The 19,728-nt window shown below is 38.3% G+C and overlaps 2 protein-coding genes across 21 annotated transcripts in view; one reads left to right on the top strand and one right to left on the bottom strand.

The window, feature by feature from the left end:
* The window catches only part of TMX3 (thioredoxin related transmembrane protein 3), a 42,673-nt gene extending 42,202 nt beyond the window's left edge, over positions 1–471 (bottom strand). The window contains exon 1 of the mRNA XM_045790246.2: positions 259–471. Within this exon, the coding sequence (XP_045646202.1) occupies positions 259–304 (46 nt within the window). The 5' untranslated portion in view covers positions 305–471. The remainder of the gene's footprint in view (positions 1–258) is intronic.
* The window catches only part of CCDC102B (coiled-coil domain containing 102B), a 282,169-nt gene that overhangs the window by 90,217 nt on the left and 172,224 nt on the right, over positions 1–19,728 (top strand). For 18 of the 20 annotated variants that reach the window (XM_087869754.1, XM_087869749.1, XM_087869751.1 and 15 more), the window contains 2 exons: positions 3,340–3,484; positions 6,640–6,706. The gene's annotated coding sequence lies outside the window, so the exon portion shown is untranslated. Of the gene's footprint in view, positions 1–479; positions 773–3,339; positions 3,485–6,639; positions 6,707–19,728 lie in introns of those variants that run through there. The other 2 variants (XM_087869742.1, XM_087869747.1) reach the window with 2 other exon arrangements.

Raw genomic sequence — 19,728 nt, 5'->3', positions numbered from 1 at the left:
GAGTCAGCGCTATTGAAACTTCCTGCCACACTAAGCAAAGAACCAAATGGAAGACAAGCGCATCTTTTTCTGGCGCTGGTCCCCGGCACAGGCGCGTTGGTGGAAGGACCCAGAAGCTGGGGGACATCTCGGAGAATCCCAGAGCCTCTCTGCACCCTGTCGGGAGACCCCTGCCCAAGCCCGACCCCACGCCGGAGATGGTCCCCGCGCGCGCCCGCCCCATCGTCCCCGTTCCCATAGCCTCCGCGCGGCCCTTACCTGTGGCGCAGAGCCGCAGGCCAGCCCCGCGTCTCCCAGCTGCCATACTTGCTGCAGGAAAGCTGCAAAAGCCGCGGAAAAGAAAGAGACACCGACGACCGCTGCTTGCGCTTCCGGAAAAGGAAGCTGCCCCTGGGCGCGCAGAAGGGAAGCCAGGCGCGGAGAGCGGGGGCGGGGCAGGCCGGCCTCCGCTACCCTCCCCGGACCCCGCCGGCCTCCGCCTCTGAGCATGCGCGGAACTGCAGCGCATGCGTGGATCTGGAGCGCTTGCGCAGTCGTGCCTTCAAATTCTGTGCGCTTCCCGCTGCCTTCGGGAGCGTGGGAACCTAGCAAGTGTACGCTTTCCTGTGGGGGCGGAGCGGTGTGTGGAGTTGAGGGGCGTTTCCGGGAAGTTAGATACCAGCTAAATTTAGAGGGGAAAATGAGATAAACTCCAGCGCCGCTTGAGGTTTAATTCTGCCATATCTTTCACTTGCTGCTCCTGGGCAGCGAGCGATCAAATTCGTGAAAAGAGGTGGGTGTCAGCAGTGTGTAGAAAGATGGAACTCTATGGATTGATGTGTGAGCCTCCATATATTACCAAAATAAATTTGGAATCTTCTTTGAACCTGTTTGCGAAATGAGATATCTGCTCTAGTAGTAAGCTCTATTAATGCGTTTTTGCCAACTAGATTAGTCACATCTTAAAAACTGTTCCTCTTGGAACCTGAAAAAGTGAAGTTGATCATAAAATACAAGTTTTTGATGATTCGTTCCTATTTTCTGGTTCCTTTGGTAAAATACTATAAAATATTTTCTGTCTTCACCTACACAACAAAAATATTTTAAAAGCTATTTATTTTTATATGGTGATTCCTGCTGTAATCCCTACGTCTGATTTAGATGACATTTTTATAGGACCTAAAGTACCAGAGGATTTCGATTAAATTAATTATTTAACATGTATTATGAGAATAGAAATGGATTATGATGTCAGCCAGATCACCTTAGGTTCAAAATTCCAACAGGCAGAGATCTCAGAAAACTCTATTCCTAATGACTAGAATATTAAATTATGATCTGCTTGAGAGCAAAACCAAGATCTCACCCATTTTATGCATACAGCATAGTATCCATTGCAGGCCTTCAGCATATTCAAGCATTTTTTAATAGCGTGTCTAGTCTATTTTGAGTTTAACATACACAAGTAGTTAATCCTCTTGCAGATTCTCAAAGTAGGAATTATATAGATCCTGGGGCTCAGAAAAGGTAATTTGCTTAATAGCTCTGAACGATGGAGTTGCCATTTGAAACAAAGTTTCAGACTCCAGAACTTTTCTTTTTCTAACACAACACTGCCTCACAGATCTCTTTCTGCTCTAGAATTTTCTCCCTTTCTTTTCCTCCCCCTTTCGTCATCCTATTTTGGCTAATGTTACAAATGTTTGATCAGCCAATTTCCGGTGGAGTTGTGCTGGGTTTTTCCCAACTAAAAGGTACTCACTGTATGATTTTATGTACACAAGCTTAAAATCAGGGAAATTAATAGTGTTAGAAGGCAGGGGTACAGGTAATGTTTTCTTTCTTGATCTGAGCTTTATTACATAGATTGGTTCACTTTATGAAAATGCATTGAGCTTTGCCCTTACAGTTTGTGTACTTTCTGTATATATACTCTAGCAATGAAAGTTAAAGAGTAAATAAAGCTATGCAAGTTTTTTTTTAATGGAAAGGTGATCATTATATGGTGTTAAAAAGTGCTTCTCAAATTGTACTAAGCATCATTTACCTGGAGAACTTGATAAAACAGTTTCTGAATACTCCTTTCAGAATCTCAACCAGTAGGTCTGGATTTGCATTTCGCACAAGCTCCCATGTGATGCTGTTGCTCTGGCCTGCAGATCTCATTTAGTGTTAAAGGAAAATAAATCCAGAAAATATCACTCATTTTTAGATTGCTTTGTGTAAAATACGTAAGGTGAAAAAAAATCTAGAAATAAAAATCAAGGCTTTTTTTTAATAGCTTTTTTCCTGATGACGTGTAATGGTTTTATCATTAGTGTTAAATGATACTTTTTAAAAAAGTGTCTCAGTTTTCATTTTAAATTTAGTAAATATTATTAGATACAACCCACATTGAAGAAAGGTTTCTGGAGTTCTTAATGTATTTTTAAGTGTGTACAGAGGTACTGAGAACACAAGTTTGAGAACAGAGTGGACATTCATAGAACTCTGCATTAAACAAGCAGGGAATGCATACTGTAACATACACAAGTAAATTATAGACCTAGTGTATCATAAAGTAAATTTCAACAGATTGAAAAAATGTGGTATTATCAATATGTATTTTTTTTTTTTAGATTTTATTTATTTGTTAGAGAGCAAGAACAAGTAGGGGGAGCAGCAGGCAGAGGGAGAAGCAGATTCCCTGCTGAGCAGGGAGCCTGATAAGAGACTTGATCCCAGATTCCTGGGATCATGACCTGAGCTGAAGGTAGACACGTAACCAACTGAGCCACCCAGGTGCCCATCAGTGTGTTTTCTGACCTCAACACAATAAGATTATAAATCTATAAAAGATAAAAATATCCCCTAAATCTGGAAATTTAAAAACACTTTTAAATAACATCTTTGCAAAAAGCAATAAGAATTAAAATATGCTTAGAAGTAAACCAAAAAATGTCTATTAAAATTGTAGGATACAGCAAAATCTGTGCAGAGAAATTTATAGATGTAAATATCTTTTTATTATAGAATGAAAGAAGAAGAAAATTAGTTAACTATTCTCCTTAAGAAGTAGATGAAAAGACTTTAGAAAAAGGGTGGCACAAAAGATACATAGGGATGTTCATTTTCTTTTATTTGCCAGAAACTGTGCATTGAGAACATAGCATTGAACAAAATGGACCCTGGTTCAGTTCACTTCCTAGTGGGTTGTAAGGGTTACCACTTAATAAGGTTTATATATTGAGTTAGGCAGTGTTCTAAATGCTTTATATGTTAACTCATTCAGAGAAGGAAAAAAAGGTACAATAGACTCAAAAGAAGTCCCAGAGTGTGTTTTTGAAGCAAGCAATAAAATGGACAAATTTCTTGTTTTAGTGAATCCAGAGAGAGAGCACGTGAGAAAGAAGGAGGAAATGAGAAAACATCCAAAGCATCCAGAAATCAGGGCCACCTTCCGAGAGGCAGGCTGAGTCATCTAAGCCCAGAGAAGGGGAAGCCCATTCAAGGGGAACCAGCTCAGGTAAGAGAACTTGTGTACCCATCTCATGTTCCCTCTCTACATACCACCTCTTGAAGCATAAAGCCCCAGTTTGCTCACTGGGAAAGGCAAAAAGGAGAGAGGGTGAATCAAGACCCGTGGTCCCACTGAAAGTTTCCAGCCTACAACAGTCTCAGGAGGAGAAGGGGAAAAGATTTTTGATGGTAAATCTAGTTCAGAATTTTGTTAATACTAGGACTGAGTATGCAAATAAGTGAATTGTGTTTTCAACTTAATTAAATCTTTTATCCAGATGGGCTTGTTAGAATTTTCATCCAGGCACAGGGGAGGAATAGCCACACTGAGAAATGTATAAAGGGATGATGGGAAGACAATCAGTTATTTTGATTATGTTGCCATTATATTTTCAGTGTAATTGCATTAATATTAGGACCAAAACCAGGATGTAGATACAGACAGCAGAAATTAAAGAGATAAACAACTTTAACACAGTATAGACAAAAAATTAAAATAAAAAAGTTATAAACAAAATAAAAGGTTGTAAGAAAAAAGTTAAAAAAAATATGTAATTTACCAAGATCAATCAAGAACTAGAAGGAGTGGCTCAGTTGGTTAAGTGTCTGCCTTCGGTTCCGGTCATGATCTCAGGGTCCTGGGATTGAGCCAGGCATCAGCCTTCCTGCTCCCTGGGGAGCCTGCTTCTCCCTCTCCCTCTACGTGACACTCCCCTTGCTCCTGTGTGTGCTACCTCGCTCTCTGTCAAATAAATAAATAAAATTCTAAAAAAAAAAAAAAACAAAACAACTAGAAGGATAACAGGATAACCATGAAAGAAATCGAATAAAAAGTCTGAAAGTGTTTTTTTTTTAAGATTTTATTTATTCATTTGACAGAGATAGAGATAGCCAGCGAGAGAGGGAACACAAGCAGGGGGAGTGGGAGAGGAAGAAGCAGGCTTCCAGCGGAGGAGCCTGATGTGGGGCTCGAACCCAGAACGCTGGGATCACGCCCTGAGCCGAAGGCAGACGCTTAATGACTGAGCCACCCAGGCGCCCCAAAAGTCTGAAAGTGTTATAAAGAAAAGATGCTAACTTTTATTAAAAAAAAAAAATCTGTTACAAACTCTTCCAGAGAATTAAAAAAATAAAAATAAAAGGAAACACTCCTCAATTTGTTCAATAAGGCTAGTATAAACTTGTTTTCAAAATTGGAGGAAACATTTGTGAGAAAGGAATTATACAGGTCAATTCATTCATGAACAAAAATGCAAAAAATACCAAATAAGATGTTATCAAACCAGATCCAGCAATGTGCCAAAAAAGATTAAATTAGGTTTTCTCCCCCCAGAAAATCCAAGTGTGCATTAACATTAACGGGAAAACTTCATGTAAATTTTCCACAATACCAGATAAAAGATGAAAGTTGTGTAACATTTAAATAAATGCAGTAGAATAGTTTGAATTTGATACGTATTAATCTTCAATCATAATAGTAAACCAGGACTAGAAGAACAATTCCTCAACATCATGTTCTGTTCAGGCTAATTCCTAGCAGTCCTGGAATTAGCCTGCACTGTTTTGCTCTAGAAGTTTCCATCTGGCACTAACCTCTGTTTGCAGTACCTGAAACATGCTGACTAATAATGTTGCTTTTGTAGCCATGGACCCAAGGTGTTTTATGGTGGTTTTTAACAGCCTGTCAGCATTGTTTATTGGTAAGAATGAAATTGATGATTTGCATCTGGTCTTGGTATGGTGTCACGGTGGTAGGGCTCCTTTATCATAATCTGAGTGAGGGCCATCCCCTGCAGGGCTGATTGCATTGTCCTATAGCCTGTCCAGCACAGTGCACATCTGCAGCATTTCCACAGCTTGAGGAGACACTGACATTTATGACAAGGGAGGAGCAGAGCACTTAGCATTCTCTAGTAGCTCCCTGCCTTAACCCATTCGAATCACCAAAGACTTTTCTTGAAAAGGAAGGATCCTTTTCATCCCTAGGAAGATGGCAGCCAAAGGAGCATCCAGGATGAGTGCCAATAGTCCTCAACAGAATGGTTTACGAAAGTGGGAGGTGTAAGATCATTATACAGAATGCAATTGCATTTGTTTAAAAGAACAATAAAAAGAAAAAGAAAACGTATACTTTATTTTATTTATATCTATTTTATCTTTTTTAAGATTTTATTAATTCGTTTGAGAGAGAGAACTTGTGCATGAGTGGGCAGAGGGGCAGAGGGAGAGGGAAAGGGAGAGAATCTCAAGCCCACTCCATACAGAGCACAGAGCTTGATGCGGGGCTTGATCTCATGACCCTGAGCCAAAACCAACAGTCGGACGCTTAATCTACTGAGCCACCCAGCTGCTCCATAGAAAACATACACTTTAAAAACAGGTCATTAATATTATTAACAAAAAAATGTTCCCTTCTAATAAACTAAGGGCATGTGACAACCATATGAATTGTAAACATTACTTAATTCAACTGAAAAAGACACCAATAAATGGAGAGAGAAAACACTTTTAATGGATAGAAAACTCAATATCCCCCAGATATCTCATCTCCTAGATTGCTTATAAACTTAATGGCATGTCATTAAAAATCCTAAGAAGTTTGACATGCTGATAAAAATTAATATAGAAGAGGAAATACTCAAGTATATCCAAACATTCATACAGAAAAAGAGTAAGATGAGAAACTTATTCTGCTAGACATCAAGATTTAGAGCCATAATAATGAGGATGATATGGTATTGGCTCCGGGATGGGCATATTGACCAATGGATTCAAATACGCAGCTCAGAGGCAGACTCATGCATAAATGAAAACTTGACATGTGACATAGGTCACACTGAAGAAAACAACGTATTGCACTGAGACCATGTAATATCCACAAAGATGAAGCAAGTGATTTGGATCCAAATCTTACACCATTGACAAAAATCAATTCCAGTGAGAAAGAAGACAAATGAATAAGCACAATATCAAAATCTGTAGAAAGAAATATATGGGAATATCTTTAATACTTTGGTGTGGAAAAAAATTTCTTAACAAAAAAATTACTGGTCAAAAGGAAAGAATTGATTTATTTGTTGAAAATACCGTAGAACCAGCTTCTAGTTCTGTTGATCTGCTCTACTGTACTCCTGGTTTCTAATTCATTGATTTCTGCTCTAGTCTTGGTCAACTGCTTCCTCGTGCATGGATTAGGCCTGTCCCTCTGTTGCTGTTCCAGCTTCTTGAGGTGAGAATATAAAAACTGCATTTTAGATTTTTCTATTCTTTCGAGTGAGGCTTGGATGGCTATGTATTTCCCCCTTAGGACTGCCTTTGCAGTATCCCATAGGTTTTGGACCATTGTGTTTTCATTTTCGTTGGTCTCCATAAATTGTTTAAATTTATTTTTGATTTCCTGGTTTATCGAGTCATTCCTGAGCAGGATGGTTCTTAGTTTCCAAGTGTTTGAGTTTCTTCCAAATTTTTCCTTGTGGTTGAGTTCCAATTTCAGAGCGTTGTGGTCTGAGAATATGCAGGGAATAATTTCAGTCTTTTGGTATTGGTTGAGACCTGTTTTGTGACCCAGTATATGGTCTATTCTTGAGAATGTTCCATGGGCATTAGAATAGAATGAATATTCTTTGGTTCTGGGGTGTAGTGTTCTATATATATATCCATGAGGTCCAACTCGTCGAGTATGGCATTCAAAGCTCTAGTAAGGAGGGCACGTATTGCACGGTGCACTGGGTGTTATACGCAACTAATGAATCATCGAACTTTACATCAGAAACCAGGGATGTACTGTATGGTGACTAACATAATATAATAAAAAACATTAAAATAAATTAAAAAAAAAGAAAATACTGTAGAGAACTGAATCTGTTATGTGCAACATACATAACTAAAATGGGATTAATATTTTAAAAACTAGAAAAAATATAAACCACATAACAATGAACAAAACATGATGAACAGGCATTTTACAGAAGAGGAAACAAATATCAAACAATATACAAAGATGCTGTACTTCATTAAAATGTGGGAAATTCAATATAAAGCCTCGCTGATATACCATTTGGCTTTCATTTTGTATGTGGTTGTGGAACATTGGAAATTCTCAGACACTTGATCTGAGTAAAATTTGTATTTATGAGTGCCATCCACCTAAGTTTTTCTTGGACATTTTAATATTAAATATAAATGTGCGATTTCATCTGAATTAATTCCTTGGATTACATATTTCAGATTAGATTCCAAGCTACCATTATAATAGGTCAGATTTTTTTACCCATTTCAAATATAGAAATATAAAAAATATTAATGGTCTGTTTTCTTTTTCATAAATGTATCTATATTTACTTCTAGGTTTCCCTCGGGTTAAAAGGTGCTAACCTAATTATGGAAGTCCGTTAATACTCCAGTTAAATAGGTTACTCACCTCTAGAGACTTAGCCCCGTGGAATAACTTAGATTCTTGTTTATGACCCTGAAGAAACACTTGAATCTTATTTTTAATTATTATGCCAATTTTTTCATAATTTTTAGCACGAGAGTTACTCAAGTGGTAATTCTGTTGTCCTATAGAAGTCTGCAGCTCCACCTAAGATAAGCACCTGATTTGAACATTTATATCTGTAAAATATCTTTTCCCCTGAATTTTAAAGACTTTAAAACATTAATGCAATCTTACGTTCGTTCATATTCTTAAAAGCATGTGAATCTTACTGATTTTAATGATAGCAGATTGATTATGGATGTTAAATATCTTCATCTGACTTGATGTTACACATCTGAGGCCATTCCTGAGTCAGAAAATGTCTTCTAAATGATGCATATAATACTTACTAGAATCTGTGTCATTCATCAATATGTAAATGTGTCAACAATACTTAAAGGACTGACTAATAAGATCCAGTAGGAATATATTCTGATCTCCTGATCCTCTTTGGTGTATTTAAGTTAATATTTATCTTTGTGTATAAGGACTCTGGATTTTAATAGAGTTCATGTATTTTAATTAAGTATAATCACTATTCTATGTTTGATGCTTATATTGTCACAATCAAACCTCTGTAATTTGGTTCCTGTGTCTTTTTGATCTGATTTCACTAAACTTGGAAGGAAACCTTGTCTTTTGATAAAGAAGTTCTATATTCTCTTATACCTTCCTTCCCCAGACATGGAATCAGTTATCCTTCCAAAAAACCCTGGCTCCTTTTCACAGAAAATCAATTTTGGAAACTATAGTCTGGGCTTGCCATTTACATATTAGTTTGTTCCCACCTGAGATTCCATTGATGTAGGCCAGTTCAGCGGGCAGAGGGAAAAACAATCTTATTAATAATTACTTAATTTTGTATATGTACAGTTGACCCTTGAACAGCATGGGTTTGAGCTGCACAGGTTCACTTATACAGGGGTTATTATTATTATTTTTTTTTTTGGTAAATGCAATACAGTAAACGTGTTTTCCTTATAATTTTCTTAACATTTTCTTTTTTTAAGCTTACTTTATTGTAAAAATATAGTATGTAATACAACACACAAAATATGTGTTAACCAACTACATATAGGTATGGCCTCTGGTCAACAGGTTATTAATAGTTAAATTTTTGGGTAGTCGAAAGTTATATGCAGATTTTTAACTGCATGGGGGGTTGGTACCCCTAATTCCTGCATTTATCAAGGGTCAATGGTATGTGGAGATATGTAGCTTTTATGTAATATGCTACATAGTAAAGTCAATTCAGGTATATATCAGTTGTCAAATTCATTTGGAGGGAAGCTCTTCTAACAGACAATTGTTCTTAAGATTCTGAAATATCTGAACACCATTTCCACATCAGTAGAAGTTCAGAAAATTAGATGAATCAGTGTAGTCCATTCTCTTTTTGGAGGAAACAATTTTTTAAAATAAATCTGTGATTATACCTCATCCAAGGAGAATTGATAGTTTTCCAGGTTTAAATTTTAGTGTCTACTATTTCCTGCAATTTTTCTTTCAAGTAAAAATAATTTCTCAATCTTCTGACTTTAGAATTTTATTACTCTGAGGAACTTTCTCCATTTTGATGTATATTCATTTACTCAACTGTTAAAGTTCAGAGAGTAGAAGAATTGATTTCAATAAAATATACTGCTTCAGGGGAGGAATCCTGAATCTTTTTTGTGTGGACCAGAGAGAGTTTACTGTGAGGCTTCTGTGTGAATACCCTCTGCATTTTGAGTCTTTCTGGGGTGGACCCAAAGGATGCTCAGGAAATAGTGATCAAACCTTGAGGTCATATTCCTTTAAATGGGTTTTTGGCATTTTCTTTCTTTTTTCTTTTTTTTTTTTTAAGGTTTATTTATTATGTGAGGGAGAGTGGGCACACATCTGCACATTGAGGGGAGGGGGCTCAATCTCAGGACCCTGAGTGAGATCACGACCTGAGCAGAAACCAAGAGTGGGACATTTAACTGACTGTACCACCCAGGCCCCCCCGTTTGACATTTTCTTTTTTCTTTCTTTTTTTTTTTTTAAGATTTTATTTATTTATTTGACAGAGAGAGAGACAGCCAGTGAGAGAGGGAACACAAGCAGGGGGAGTGGGAGAGGAAGAAGCAGGCTCCCAGCGGAGCAGGGAGCCAGATGCGGGGCTCGATCCCAGAACCTGGGGATCATGCCCTGAGCCAAAGACAGACGCCTAATGACTGAGCCACTCAGGCGCCCCTGTTTGACATTTTCTTGAGGACCTTTCATAGAAATGTCTCCTGATTATCTGTTGTAACTCTCACCTGCCCACAGATTACATCCATTCAGGGTTGAAGTTTTCCAGTTTTCTCCTAAACGTTTCAACATATCATGGTTCCCAGAACTATTGATAGAAAACTCTGAGTCATCCATGCCAGCCTATTACAAGTTTACGGACTAGGGACCATAACAATTGAACATCCGTGGAACAAGGTCATGGGGGAGGGTCCTTCCTGATCCTTGGACTGAGAACCTCACATAGAGTGATCTCGCCAAGGGACAAAGGGAAGACATCCAATTTATAAGGAGAACTTCATGGAGATGTAAGAACTGGGGAAGGGTTATTTATGCAGATACTAAACAGACTCAGTTTACCATCCTTATGTGAATTCACAAGTCCTTCTGAATTAAAATAGCTCAGAAATCGTGCCAAAACCACCCAGGTCCTCCCCAGATGGCAGAGGGGAGAGGAGAAGATGGATTAGAAAGGAAGACCAGTGACCTGCCTCTCATGCAGTCTGCCTTGGTCCTGGAAGATAAGAGCACAGACTTGGAATTAAACATAAGTATTGTTTACTAAGAAACACATGAGGGGTGCCTAGGTGGTTCAGTTGGTTAAGCGTCTGCCTTCGGCTCAGGTCATGATCCCAGGGTCCTGGGATCAACCCCTGAATGAGGCATCAGGTTCCTTGCTCGGCGGGGAGACTGCTTCTCCCTTTCTCACTGCCACCCACCTGGCTTGTGCTCACTTGCGCCCTCTCTCTCTCTGTCAAATAAATAAATAAAATCTTTAAAAAAAAAAAAAACACGTGAAAAAGTGAATAAAGGAGAGGGGAGGAATATATAACACATATTGGTTCTTTAATACATCAAATCTGGTTGTTTAAGTCCCTTTGAGAATTACCTGTGGTTAATGGGAGCACACAGGGAAGAGAAGATACTGTGATCCTAACCAAGGGAGAGGAAGGCTGAAATTCTAGTCGTAAGTTAGGAAACTTCAAGAAGATTTTTGAAAGAGGCACTGGAAATACATATTTCAATGGGGTTATAATGTTTTTCCTAACAAAATGTCAAAGATCTATCATTTTGTGAGACTCTATCTTCTTTAAACTATTGATTACCTATGGCCTGAGTTCTTCGTAATTTGGCTTTGCCAAATGAATCCTTCTATCCTTGAAGCAAAGTGATTTTGCATTTGTGAGGGCATACTGCGTTCCAAACACATCACTGTATTACTGTATAACACTCAGATCAACCTCAACTGTTATGAACTGGTAACCCTTTATAGTCAAATATATTGATATTTAGGAAGTAAACAATCAATACCTTGCCTAAAGTCAGAACTTACCTAAAGAAGTCTTCCACCCAATTACTTCTAGGAGTTCAGTTATTAAAAAATGAAATTTGGGGCACCTGGGTGGCTCAGGTCATGATCTCAGGGTTGTGAGATCAAGCCCACTCGGGGCGTGGAGCCTGCTTCAGATTCTCTCTCTCCCTCTCCCCCTCCCACTCCCCTCCCACTCTTTGTACCTCTCTAAAAAACACAAAATGAAATTTATGCTTGATGGCATGTGTTAACTCCTTCCACTTTGTGATATTTCCCTTATAAGAGCTAAGTCTGTTTCCATCAGCTTGGAAGGATATTTAGGTTTGAATTTTTGCTAGTGATAAGAATGGCGACATCTGCTGGAACCATGTGTTTCAGCAACAAGAGAGCTGGGTCTAACTCACTAATTTGACCCAAGTCCTGTCTTTGTTTCCTAGCAGAGGTTACAGGTACACAGGCAAATGGAGAAATAATGGAGTCCATGCTCTTTGTAATAAGGATTTATTATGGACAAAGTTAAGTGCTTTGAGACAAGATTTTGAAAGACCCGAAAGCTTCTAGAATATCTTTGCAGATAAGCCCACACTCCTAAGAAGCTGAAAAAGTCAGAGAGAAAGCACTTCGCAGTGGTTGCCATAGTAGCAAAAGTAAGCCTGTCCTCAGGGAAGCACGGAAAAGAATAGTTAGCTGCCCCCAGGGAAGTTGGTTTCAGGGCTCATTAAGAGGCTCAGGGTGACAGGAGATACCAAGCTCTGAAAAGACGAACAGCTGAAGTGTCTCTCTGTAAGTGTGTTTATTACAGGAGGCTGTCGTGTCAGAGGTGTAGAAATTTGCCAGAACAGCAGGGTACTGATGTGTGCACTCAAGTCCGAACTGCACTTCATAGTGAGCGTGATGCAGTAGTTTTGAATGCCGCAGCTGACAATAGCAAGAGATGACTGTCATCACCTTGCTTAAGGAGAAATTTTAATGCGTCACATATATTTAAACCACAAATAGGAATCTATAAATGCCAGGGGTTTTATGTATAATGACTCAAATGTCACAATGTTAAGTCTGTTTTAGATTCAAAGCAATACGTCCTAATTCAATATTCTGAAAACGAGGTCCCCCCGTATATTCCTTTCAGACTTTTCTAAATGTCAACCTTTTCAGATATTTTTTTCAGGCCAAAGATCACAATCATTTAAGTACCTTTCTTGAAAGAAATGCTTGATCATTTTAACCATTCTCTAGATATTTTCTGTCTTACGTTCCACAAGTTGTCAGGACAAAGAATGCAAGAAATGTATGACTGGTTAATCTTTCTCCTCAACCTACTGAAGTCTCTCGACTTGAGAACAGAGTGTTTATGGATGTTCTTTCTTTTGCATTTTGTTGGAACTTGATGTTTTAGACCACACAGTTCTTCATGGTGTCATGTGATCATTCTTCCCGAATCTCTTGTGACTACTGATTTGAATATTTCCCTTGTGAATATTTTTAATGTTTTCTTTAAGTAGAAAAATTTCTGAAGTCGGGTATTTTTGAAATATATTTTACAACAACATTTAAGAGGATATTTGTGTATATAATTTTACATCTGAAATTCTTTTCCTTAAAACTGAAAGCCATACTACTCCTTGTTTTCTTCTTTCTCTTCTTGTGATGTGCAGTGTTCTGATCCTTGTTCCTTTGCAGGTGATCTGCTGTAACTCACTGTAAGCTTTATACAATTCTCTAGGTCTTTGATGTTTTTAAATTTTACAGTAGCATTTCCAGGTATAGGGCTTTTGTTTATTTTGTTTTGTAACGTTTTCTATTTGGCCTGAAGGGAGATCCGATGAAATACACACACAGCCTGGGCTTTCCTAAACTGCTCACACTTCTTACCAGCTGTCCCCACTAAGCAGCAGATTGCTGTATGTCCAGGACTCTTTTTTTGATGTGAGTTATGAGATTCAGTATAAACCCACCAATTGGAAACACCTAATGTTGTAAGATTTGTGTTGCTCACAAGAATTCTAACTGAACACTTTCTCTGCAAAGATTCTCTTTCAACAGTTGGAGAGGTTCGTCCACGCTTAAAACCTTGTATTACAGTGACATCATGTGGTAGTGTGAGGTTATGCAGTCAAGGCTTGTTAGCAAGATCGCTTGTTTAATAAATGAGGTCAACTCTTCAGTGACAGATACACTTTCTCTAACAGTTATTTTATGCAAAATACCATACTCTTTTATATGAAAGCAATATTTTATCACTGTAAAGTAGAGTTGAATTTGATGGGAGTTTTCAGGATTTTAAAAGATATGTTTTTGAAAGAAGTATTCAGAGTATTCTATTTTTTCTTTTTTTCTATTTTTTCTATTTTTTCTTTTTTTTTTTTAAGTTTTTATTTAAATTCCAGTTAGTTAACATACAGTGTAGTATTCATTTCAGGTGTACAATTTAGTGATTCAACACTTCCATACAACACCTGGTGCTTATTACCTCAAGTGCCTTCTTAATCCCCATCACTTATTTTACCCATCCCTCCACCCACCTCCCTTCTGGTTGTTCTTTGTAGTTAAGAGTCTGTTTCTTGGTGTCCCCCACTCTTTTTTTTCCCTTTACTCATTTGTTTTGTTTCTTAAATTCCACCTATGAGCGAAAGGCTGTCCTAGCAAAAACAAACTCCCCAGTGGATGTCATTTTTGAGAAGGTCTGAAGTTTAAGGTTATTTAAATTTTGAAACCTAATCACATCTTACTTTGTAGGTTCCTACATTTTGAAAGAACTGTGAGTTTTTATTTGCTCATCAAAAGCAGTGATGATAATCTTAAAAATTGAGCCATGTAATAACATCTGTAGAACACGATCTCGCCCCAGCTTAGTGTGAATTAACTGAGTATGAACTAGCATAAGACCTGTATGATTTAAATTGTGGGGTTCTTTTAGCATTCTGATCAAAACCATCCTTAATGTTGTTGTACGAGGCACATCCTTAGCTTTGTGTCCTAAGGCTATGAGTTAAGCACATTGTTCTTATAGAACCTTCTCTTGATGACATAGTGCTAGTTATATAATTGCACGGTTTTCTTCATATGTTTTTATTTTTATTTTAATTATATCTAATTGTTTATAGAACATTGAAGACCAAACTTAACAAAACATAGAGTGTTTTAGGTTTGGTTCCTCGCAGAGCCTGAGGTGGATTCTGTTTTGGGAGTTTAGTGAACGAGTGTTCTCCAGAGGAGAGCATTGGGGGAATCAGGAAAGAAGAGGAGAATCCAGATCACCAAGAATGTGGTCTTAGCTGAAGACTAGACTGATCCCAGAGGAAAGCTCTAGAGCAACGCCATCCAAAAGAAATATATTAAATATGTTGCATGCCACATAAATAATTGTAAACTGTCTAGTAGCCACATCTAAAAAGGTAAAAAGAAACAAATGGCTTAACACATTCTGTTTAAACCAATACATCCAAAATATTGTCATTTCAGTATATATCAATATTAAACATGGATGAGCTTTTTTACGTTCTTTTTTCATACCAAATCTTTAGAATCCAGTATGTAAACAGCAGTGTCATTTCAGCTCTTCTGTAGCCACAAACCGCACCGTGTGTCCAACAGCATGGCTCTGGAGGATCCAGTGCGCAAAAGTGGGCCCTGCCTTGTGCCAAAGGAGCCATTTCTGTCAGTTATTGACTATAATGTGCCTTTAGAGAACTGGAAAGAGTAGCCTGGGAGGTGCAGTGGCTCCTGTCTGGCTGGGAGTAATCTCAGCAGGTGTCATCTGTGAGTTTTGCCATCTGGGGGATGGGTGTGCCTGCCATGAATCGGAGCTAGGCACCCAACAAGGTATTCACCATGGTCCCTAGCACTGCTCACATACGTTTGCTTCTCATGTTAAGTTCTTTCAATGCAGGCTCTGATTCTCCAGGATTCTAGTTGTTTCCATTTTTTGAGATAACTGTAAGAGGAGAGTGGAGGGACAATGAGGGCCCCTGCTGCAGAGTTGGTCCCGGGGGGGGGGGGGGGGGTCAAGCCAGCTTCAGCAAACATTCATGGATGACCCAATGCGATCAGCTTCCTTGAATGGGCATCACTGAGGTAGGAATTACATTTCTTCTTCACAAGAGAACCTAAGTCGTCAGTCACTAAATAGAATCTATGCGCAATGCAATCCTGGGATGACAGAAACACGGGACTCTGAGAGGAAGTAAGAATGAAGAGGTTTTGAATATGGTGAATGGAATAGAATTGCACTACAAACGAGACTCAGGAATACGATTGCCAGAGTTGCAAATGTTTCAACTCTGCAGTAAGGCAGGTAGGTATGTTCCATTTTTGGCTATCCAGCCTTGTGTAAGGAAGCAGTGTGGAGTCATGTCCTTTCAGATATCTGAACTTTTGAAATCTTTGCAGAGGCTGATGGAAGACTTGAGATTGAATTAAGACAGCTTTGGAGGCCTGAAGGAACTTTAGTCATTTCAGGAAGCCATTCTCCAGCCTGCTGTGGCTGAAACAACTTCAAATCTTTCCAGTTAGTATCTTTTTTTTAGCTGAGATTGAGCAGAAAACGAAATTGGGGAGGAATTAATTTCTTTGAACTTTTAATTTACAAGTGCAAGACATTTTTTTTTTGGATTTTAATTCTTTTGGATTTGAAGGCTTTGAACTTGAAAACTTTTAGTATTTGCATTTGATTTCTTCTGGGAATTTTATTAATGAGAATCTATTTTGGCATAAGGAACGTATCTATATTGTTGGGATTTTATTATTAGAGTATCTTTATGCAACTTACATTTGGAATATCTTTTTTTTAAATTATAGTAAGCATTTATTGCTACATTTTCCATTCCCAACCCTTCTTTTTGTCCATTCAGCTCTCCCCAGAGACTGACAGTTTCATGATCCCTTTGCCTATTATACTCAGATGTCTTCTCTTGACTGATACCCTGAACAACTTCCTCCTCCTTCTTCTTTTTTAATAGTATTTTTTATTATATTATGTTAGTCACCATACAGTACATCCCTAGTTTTTGATGTAAAGTTCCATGATTCACTACTTGCGTATAATACCCAGTGCACCATAGAATATCTTATTGATGCCATTTAGTCTCCTTGAAGTTCTACTGATATGCTCTGTTGAATTACATAACTGGACACAGTTTGTATAGGAAATGGAACAGAGAGAATTTTCAGTCTTGGTGGCAGACTCATCTCAGAGTTAATATCTTCTGCCTAATTTCAGGTCCTTATGAGACATAATCAACACTAACATCTGTTGGACTCTGAGGGTTTTGTAACATGTCTGAAGATATTTTGATATTCCTCTCATGAGAGTTGAGGGTTTATGTTCCCTCCTCTTAAATTTGGACCTTTTTAGTTATTGTGTGCAAAGAGTAGAATGCAGCAGAAGTAAAGTACCTGAATTCTGGGTCTAGGTCACAAAAAGCCATATAGCTTCCATCTGGTTCTCTCAGGACATTTGTTTTGGAGCCTTGAGCAATTGTGTAAGAAGTCCATACAAATTGAGGCCTCCAAGATGTGCAGAAGCCATACCATATGGATTGGCAGTGTATAATGCTCCAGCCAATGACACCAGTTGAGGTCACATCTATTAGCTTCAACCACCTACTATCAGTTATCAGACATGTATGCAAAGATACCTCTGGATGATTCTCCACCTAGCCAGTTACCCCCAGCTGTCAAGTTGCTCTAGTCAAGGCCCCAGAGAAACTGGAACAGAGACAGGACTCTCACACTGCATCATTCTGTAAGCATAGGAAAATTATTTGTATACCACTGAGTTTTGAGAGATAAGCTGTGCAGCAACTATGACCAACACGTCGAATCAGATGTCTAACAATGGAGCAGCGGTTGGCATTGGGGATACCATCTAATTGAAACTGAAGCAGGACACCCTGATTGGCATTTGGTTTCTTTTCCTTGAGAAGAATAGTCAAAACCCCATTGACCATGGGGTTGGCCCAGTGGGCGAAGGAATGAAAAGCTTAGCGAAGTTGGGGCAGACCTATCCTTCCCCACTTCTGGAGCCAGGAGGAGAGACACCATTAACACTCTCAGTTCTTCTACCTTTTCATTCACTCCCTCGGAGGTGGGAAGCAGTGATGTTCTTGTTGGAAATTTGAGAAGAATGGGCTGTGTTTGGTTCGGCTCAGATCCTCAGCTTTCCTCTTTGGGAGCCAGTCTGACCATGGGCAGCACACATTCTCTGCTTCTTTGACCATGTCATACCTTAGGGGGCCAGCACTTGTAAGGAAAGCATGTAGTGTTCTAGCTTCTTCTGTGACTAGGACTAAGTCTTCAGGTCACATAAGTTATTTCACCCCCTACTGTGTGCTATCTCCTACCACTCACTTTTATGAATAATAAAGATGATGTTTTGTCCCCCAAAGGCCTTGTTCCTAGCTTAATTTTTCTTATGTTCAGTACTCAGGTAGGGATGGGGGGTGCCACTTATTGGATTTTCTTAAAATGCTGAGAAAATTCCTGTGTTTATATCATATACTTAGTCATATTATTTATGCTGTCATGTGAACTAACACAGGACAGCGTAGACCTCTAATGTTTTCACTAACTTACAGCAAATTAGATATATATATCTATATATGTATCTATCTATCTATATATATATATATACACACACACAAAGTATGACATCTTGTCCTAATGCTTAGAAATGGAGTCCAGATGTATGTGTGGAAACCAGTCTGTCTCAATATATTACTACCATATCAAAAGAGCTGAACTTTGCATAATTTCTGGGCCCTTAGAATTACCCTTACTTTAACTACTTCTGAATATAATTCACCATCCGAAGAGGTAGTAAGACATTTAGAAGTGACTAAAAAGATACTTTAAGTGTTTTCATCTGGAAATCCTATTCTATCAAAGAGAAATTTCAAAGGGCTGTTGGAAGGTTTATTGACTTTTTTCTCAGAAAAGAATCTTACACAATGTGATGTGCTTCTTTTCTAATCCAAACCATACTGGGATTGCACAAAGGAATGGCAAAGTCCCTGGTCATAGAATTACTGAGGCACAGTGATGGTATGGCTTCAGAAGGAGCAATAACTCAACATCTCCTTTGAGCTGAAGAAAAATACAATCTTGAAACTTTTACTTCTGTGGGCAGAAATTTACTTCCGAAATTCTTTTTCTGAGTTTTTGGTTTTATACTCTAGTCCTACAAATAGTAGCCCTTAAATTAGCTGCTTGTTTTTTCTCTTTAGCCCTATAGAATCTATACCATTACAAGGTTTTCAGTTTTTTAAAGTAATCAGTTACTGTTACATTTGGTTCTGCCTTAAAGTTAGACCTTAAATAACTTTACTGAGGAATAATTGATGTATTGAAAAAAACTGAACATATCTAATGTGTACAATTTGATGATTTTGGATGTATGCATATGCCCATGATACCCTCACCATGATGAAAGTAATAGACATATCCTTACCTCCCAGTTTCCTTGTGTCTTTTCCACCCCCGCCCCTTTGTTTGTTTGTTTGTTGGTAAGGACACTTAACATGAGATCTGACCTCTTAACAAATTTTGAAGTGCACAATACTCTATTGCCAACTATAGTTACTGTATTGTACAACAGATCTTTAGAGCTCATTCATCTTGTATAACTGCAACTATATCCATTGAAGAGCAACTCCCCACTTCTCCCAACCCCCGCCCCCTTGAAACTGCCATTCTCATCTTTGCTTCTCTGAGTTTGACTATTTTGGAAACCTCATTTAAGTAGGATCATGCAGTACTTGTCCTTTTGTGACTGGCTTATGTCACCTAGTATAATGTCCTTGTTGTTTTGAACACTTTATTTAAATTTTATCTACTACATTCTAAAAAACCTTCTTGGATTATGTTGACTTTCATAAGCTATGATAGCTTTTTTCCACCAAATCACTATCAATTCTGCAGTGTGATATTACTGTTATCAGTCAAGTACCAGCAGTCTTCAAATTGGGCAATTTGAGAAGTTTAAAGGGAATATTGCAAAGGTTTTGGCAAGGTATTCAGAAACCTTAAGTAGTGTGGAGTTTTTCAGGAACATTGTGGCAGACAATTTTTTTCTTCCTTACTGATAGAATTCCTTTTTTGTTGTTGTGGGGCACTATGCTGGAAACACATGCATACACACACATGTGTATACCCACACACATGCACACACACCTGCCAGGTTTACTTTCAGCTAAATGGGTCCTTGATGTAA

The sequence above is a fragment of the Ursus americanus genome, chromosome 19 (genome assembly GCF_024610735.1).
Source record: "Ursus americanus isolate L20-20 chromosome 19, mUrsAme1.1.p, whole genome shotgun sequence".
NCBI lineage: Eukaryota > Metazoa > Chordata > Mammalia > Carnivora > Ursidae > Ursus > Ursus americanus.
Note: the sequence above shows the minus strand (reverse complement) of the source record. Positions and strands in the feature narration are given on the sequence as shown.